The sequence below is a fragment of the Gallus gallus genome, chromosome 4 (genome assembly GCF_016699485.2).
Source record: "Gallus gallus isolate bGalGal1 chromosome 4, bGalGal1.mat.broiler.GRCg7b, whole genome shotgun sequence".
NCBI lineage: Eukaryota > Metazoa > Chordata > Aves > Galliformes > Phasianidae > Gallus > Gallus gallus.
In genome coordinates, this window is record NC_052535.1 from 48,677,445 (window position 1) to 48,683,716 (window position 6,272).

Sequence of the window (6,272 nt, forward strand, 5' to 3'; positions counted from 1 at the left end):
AAAAACAAGCCCCACATGCACAGGCTCCTCGCCCAGTGAATGAGCACAGTGCACTGGATCTGTATATAAGCCCCTTCCCGGGCCAGAGAGAGCTATTTGTCTTCCAAACAATGCTGAGAGCCACAGGGAAATGCCTGGAGTGCCTGTGGAGAGCAGCTGATGTCTATCAGCAGTCTGTGGTATCCTGTCAGCCAAAGGAGTGTCTGTGCATTGAGGGCAATTTGCATGCATCGCATGCAGCACAGAGCCCCTCAGTCAGCCTCTGGTGGAAAGCAGAGACCACTCAGCCAGGCTGGTGTCTCCATCGTCTGGGCCTGGGTTCTTTTTTCATCAGCAGGTGCAACCTGCAAGTTCCTAGCCCAAGGGCAGCAGACAGAGAAAGGTTCCTCTGCATGAGCAGTCCTGCGATTAGGACAACAGGAGCTTGAGGAGGCAGTATGTAAGATAAGGAGCAGAGAGCATTCTTGCCGCCACAAATCAACTCTTGCTCTCTACAAGGTGGGATTGTTTCTGTTTCTGCTGAACACATGGTGGCCTTGCTCCCTACACAAGGTCCTCTAAGCAAGGTTGGGGGGGGGGGGTTGGTCACTTGCAAGAGGGGATGTGTTCACGTTGTCTGAAGACTATGGAAGGTTCAGGCACTCCCTGCCTGTCGTCTTGTTGCAGAGGCCCACTTCTCTTGCCCATCTCTGGGGTAGGGGCTACTTAGAGGGGCTGTGGGAGTGAATGTGATGCATTCAGCACACTGTGGGGTATAGCTACTGTTGTATTACTGCAGTCTGTTGTGGCTCTACTTCAAATCTGTTGACTTCTTGGCCTTTCTCGGTTATTTTTAGTGGAGGATGAAGCCCAACTCTAGAGCTTTGGAAATCTGGATTAAAGTAAAATATCCCAGGAGACCAAGCTGACTCTTCCCACGACACCGCTGCATCTTTTTAGGAGTTTTACTCCATCGTGGTCTCAGGGCTCTCTGAGATGGAGACAGAGGCCTGTGAATGCTTCCTGTTCGTTTTTCAGCCTCATTTTCCTCACCATTAGAACAAGATATGCACCCTAAGCTTGGCGCTGCCCCATGATAGCCAGGCTCTCCCTGTGCTTTGGCTGCTGTACTAAACCAACCAGAGCTCAGCCATGAAGTGAGCCAGATTATCTTGAAGTCTGCTGGGCTTTTAATGTAAGACTCGGGTTCTCTTCATTTCTGCGGCAGCAGATTGTGGCACTTCTGTAGCAGCTGTGTGGGTTTTTTTCTTTCTGATGGAGAACTCCTGCAACTGGTGATAAAGAGGAAGGTGTTATACTGGTGTGAATGTAGCCCTTCCTGCTGGGTAGCCTTGAAATCTTCCCCAGGAAGGGTGCCTTGCAGTCAGGGGACTTTACATTGCTGGAGCATCACCGTGTATTTTGGGAGGTTCTTGCAGGGTGTGGGGTGAGCTAAGCAGCCTGGAGACTTGCTGAGCACCTCATTGTTTAAGGGACACCAGAAAAACAATAGCTGATGTCCTGGGGAAGTTGCTGAGGAAGGGGAGCAGAGTGTGTGACCTACGGTGGCCCTGCTGTGGGGACAGCTGTGACTTTGAAACACCCCTCTCCTGGCCTACGCTTAATCTCTGCAGCAGCACAGCCAGCAATAGGTTAAGCTACATAATGAAGCACTGCATAAATGGTTTTCTCAGCTCACAGAATCTGTTCTGCACAAGTGGATTGTAATATCTGTGAGGAAACCAGGTACCTGGCTCTTATTGATCACAAGATGTGGTGGTTTTAAAGGTCTGCTAGGGGTGCACAGATAGCTTCTGTGCTGCTGTCTCTTGGTAAATGCAGGACTGGGATACCTCTGTGAGGGTGGATGTGGGCTTCAGTGAGATAGACCTGAATGCTGCTCTGGGGGATAGGGTGCATGTGCAGGTTGGGGTCAGGGCCCTTGTTTCCACAGGAAATGCCTTCTGGTGAAGAGAAGCCTACCTCTTCAGTGCAGAAGGGGAAAATCAGCTGTGTTCTTCAAGCTGTCAATAAGTGGAAATAAACACTATGGGCTCCATTGGTCCGCACTTCCTCTTGTGGGACATTAATAGCCACATTTTGCAAAGCAGCAGTGGTTCCCCCGCTAAAGAGGGATAAAACAGAAGCACAATTCTTCCCTATGTGGGATGTGAGTTACGTCTCGGACATTTTCCAGCCTGAGGGGTAAACATCTCCTAGGCAGAGCTGCAAAACAGCTTTGCTCACTTCAGGCTTTGAAAACAACTCCTCATTTAACTTTAATTTAATTTTAACCAGAGATTGGCACTCCCTGGGGAAAGCAGAGCTCTCCGCTCACCTGGTTCCTTCCCAGATCCCCTCCAGGGAGAGCTCTGCCACCTTCCACAGCCAGCCCCCTTTGGCTGAGTGTTGCACACAGGTGGCCTTGGACTCTGCTAGCCAACTGCCACAGGCTCTGCTGTATATTAAAATCATGCTGGGAGAGGATTGTCACGAAGTCCTCTATGGCATGGGAGAATAACTGGGACCCCTCTGTCTCCCAGGGAGTTTGGGATAGAGGTCCTTTCCTCTGTACCACCTGTGTCAAAATTGCACTTGGTGACCATGTGGTACACAAAGATGGCGCACTCCAAGCAGGCACCCTCCTCACCTTGTCCTCAAAACCCGTCAGAAGTGACAGGGCCCAGAGAGGAGGCCTTGCAGTCACCCAGTGCTTAGAATTGTTTCTTCCTCTTTGCAGGACCCTCCATCGTGACCCCTCCTAAGGACATCTGGAATGTGACAGGAGCACAGATCTACCTGAGCTGTGAAGTCATTGGCATCCCAACCCCTGTCCTCATCTGGAACAAGGTAAGGGCTTTGCTAGGACCTCTTAATGTCTAGCAAAGCTAAGGTAGCTGAGACTGCTTAGTAAGCAACAAGACATAAAGTCATAGGAAATTGCTCATAGAAATTCACATCTTTAATGAGGTCTCCCATCTGTGCAGTTCTTTCCACCCCAAACATCTGGCTTTGCTTAATCTATCATCACTTATTCTAAACTTGTGTTGGTCTCAGTGCGGAACAGGCCTTGTGTTTTTCCTGGTATTCAGAGCATGTAGGCAGTGTCCCTTGACCTGCTGTCACCCTGCTGACGGCAGTGACTGAGGCAGCTGGACACGGCTGACCCAGCCTGAGGCACTGGAGCATGGGATAGTTATCTCCAGTATAGCAGACGGCGTGCTCACTGAGGCAGTAACTCTCATTGAGTAACCCTCATCGAGGGTGCTGGTAACGCCTGGCACAGGGCAGGGGCCAGTCTTGAGCAGAGAAGATCCTAACCACAGGACTCAAGAAACTGTGTGACCCTGGGTTCAGATAGCAGCAGGAATAACTCACTCTGAGCACACTGCTGCTCTTTCACTGACGCTGTGCCCACCTGGAGGAATGCTAGGCTTGCTGCAGCAGAAATATTTATCTGCTTCTAGGATAGGTCATGTGGGGACAGACCATTCCTGGAACAATGCTCACACACTTGATTCTTTGCTGCTGCCACACTAAAATAATAGGATCATCGGGGAAAAAAGTGTTTGTGGACCACAGTCAGTTCCTGTTGGCTCCCCAAGCCAGAAGGCAGCTGCTGCAGGCTGCTGAGCTGGATTCATGCATGGATACCAGCAGCTCTAAGTGGCTGAATCCTTATTCAGTGGGAGCATCACTTAATGGCTTGAACACTCCTGTGTGAGCGTGCATAAATATTCTGTGAAATAGAATCAGTGCTGGGCATGCTTGCAGTAGCCAGCAGCAAGCACACCAGAAAGCTGTGCTGAACTTTCTGTTCCCACTGAGGCAAGGGGAATTCTGCCCTAGTGCACACAATGGAGCTGTAGTACACACAGGATGAGGTTGAATGTCAGCACTAGAAAAATAGTGCTTCCTCACAAAAAACAGTCCTACAAAACTAATGTTGATCTTGTTACGAGTTCTAGCAGAAATAAGACCCCAAACCCTCACACCTTTCTGACCCGTTTAGATCATTCGAGGACAGTATGGTATCCAGAGAATGGAGCTTCTGCCTGGTGACCGAGAAAATCTGGCTATTCAGACCCGAGGGGGCCCTGAGAAACATGAAGTGACCGGCTGGGTACTGGTAAGTACTTGGTGCACACTGTTTCCAAACAGTGCAGTTTGCAGACAACCTCTCTACAGAAGATGTATGGCAATGGATAGGACACGTAGAGGAAAAGAATCTTTGCGTCTAGAAAGTGTAATCAGTACAGAGGGCCTAAGACCCCCATGTGAGACCTTCTAGACTTAGCAGCTGTCTTTGCTCCAGTGACACACACCACCTGCTGCAGAATAGCACAGTGCAGAAGCCATCGGCTGTCATACAGAAGGCTTTCTAAGCTAGCAGAGTACCTGCAGGCTAATGACCAGCTGCCACACTTTGGAGGGAAGCAGTAGGGAGGGAGCTGCTTTGCATCCCAGTAAGGGAACTGCATCAGTACGATGGCTCCCAGCTGCAGAGAATCTGGCACGGGTCAGGCAAAGTGGTTCCTGCAGCACATACCAAAGCAGAGGTGGAAACGGAGAGGGAAGATTTAGAGCCAGTCATTTTGCACATCTAACTGCCTAGATGCAGAATGTTGCTGGAAGGATTTATTTTTTTATTCCTGCCTCCAGCCTCTTGCCAAGTGTGCAGGGCTCCAACATAGCTCCAAACTAAGTAAATGCTAAAAGAAAGGGAGTGTTACAGCATGCTCAGTCTGGCCTAGCAAAGTGCAGCAATGCTAGGCTGTAGCCCAGGAGTGGCCTGTCCCAAACCTGCCTGGAGAATACCACCGTATGAACCAAACAGCTGTTTAGAGCAGGCAGAAGCAATCATGCAGTCAGTGCAGTCTCTAAAGGTTAACAGATACTTCATCCTTTCTGCTAATCCCCTTATTTAATTAGGAAATTAACAACTTCTTCATGGGATACTTACTGGGGAGGGGGTGTTTCTTTCCCTAGATCTCTCCTCTGAGCAAAGAAGATGCAGGAGAATATGAGTGTCACGCATCAAATGCCAAAGGAGAGGCAACAGCTTCTGCAAAAATCCATGTTGTGGAAACTCTGCATGAAATAGCCCTGACAAAGGGTAAGTAGTGTAGCTGAACATTCAGTAGCTCTCTCCCCTATCGGCTTACTTAATTACTTGATCCAGAAGGACCATTCCTATTTAATGCCGTCAGATTGAGATGCAGCTTCCATTACGTTTGGGAGGACACTGCCAGCCCATCTCAGCTGCTAGAGTTCTCAGAGGGTTGCCAGATAACCCAAAATGCTGTAAAGTACTGGAGATTAAAATGCCAAATGAAAAACAGCTTTTGGGTAGATCGTTTGTTTGTTTATAAAGCAACTTTCATTGCTTTCCTAGCCCTTAATCAGTACCCTTCTTCCAGTGTCCTCAGAACACTTCTAAGCCTGCCCATTTCTCCTGGAAGCAGGATTGACATAACCATCCCATGGTCTAAGAAAGAGCAGGGAGTTCAAGCACTCCAAATTCTTTAGTCTTTCTTTAGTTTAAATGGAATGGCTTTATCAGGAGGATAAAGCTGGATCCTTGTATCCCTGAATAGCTGAAAGGCTTTAGTACAATATTAACAGCATCTGGTGTTGAATTAACAGCATAAAATGAATACCAGCATAAATTCAAGCATAGCAGCCTTTACCGTAGGTTTTTAGCTGGTCTCTCTTTCCAGACATCATTCTTATGGATATTAAGGAGTTGTGCCACAAGTAGCAGGAACTTGTGAGCTTCAATTTCAGATCATAGAGCTACTGTGAGAGGGAGAGTGAGGGTGGAGTGCTGCATGCGTTGCTTTGTGGTTTATGTCTTCTGTGCACACAGCTACTGCTGTTTCTTGTCAGCTATAGGAAAGCTCCCAAGTAAGCAGGCTGTAGCTAAGCAATAAGCTGGCAGGCTCCCATTTATTTTGACAAGAAGCTTGATAATATTAATAGAATATTGTCAGATGGAACAGGCTGCTCCATAGCTATATGCCACGCCCTTAGGGAGTCAGTGCCTCATTTCTCAATGATCTCAGCCCAAAAAAATACCACCCTCCCCCTTCAGCTGGAGTCCTCCTCTGGGGAAAGAAAGAAAGCACCCTCAGATAAGACATCAGAATACTCACTTCCTGGGCTGCCGTCCGAGTTCTGACATTACCCCTTGAAACAGTGTGCAGCATAACATGTTTCTGTTTTTCCGCAGATGATGGTGCAGAGCTGTGATGTGAGGACTTTCACTTATGCACAGTTTTAAGTTAGTATTT

At 48.4% G+C, this 6,272-nt stretch overlaps 1 protein-coding gene across 1 annotated transcript in view; it reads left to right on the forward strand.

The window, feature by feature from the left end:
* IGFBP7 (insulin like growth factor binding protein 7) overlaps positions 1–6,272 on the forward strand; it is a 30,220-nt gene that overhangs the window by 20,788 nt on the left and 3,160 nt on the right. The window contains exons 3-6 of the mRNA XM_015276448.3: positions 2,720–2,829; positions 3,992–4,108; positions 4,969–5,095; positions 6,212–6,262. Of these exons, the coding sequence (XP_015131934.1) occupies positions 2,720–2,829; positions 3,992–4,108; positions 4,969–5,095; positions 6,212–6,231 (374 nt within the window). The 3' untranslated portion in view covers positions 6,232–6,262. The remainder of the gene's footprint in view (positions 1–2,719; positions 2,830–3,991; positions 4,109–4,968; positions 5,096–6,211; positions 6,263–6,272) is intronic.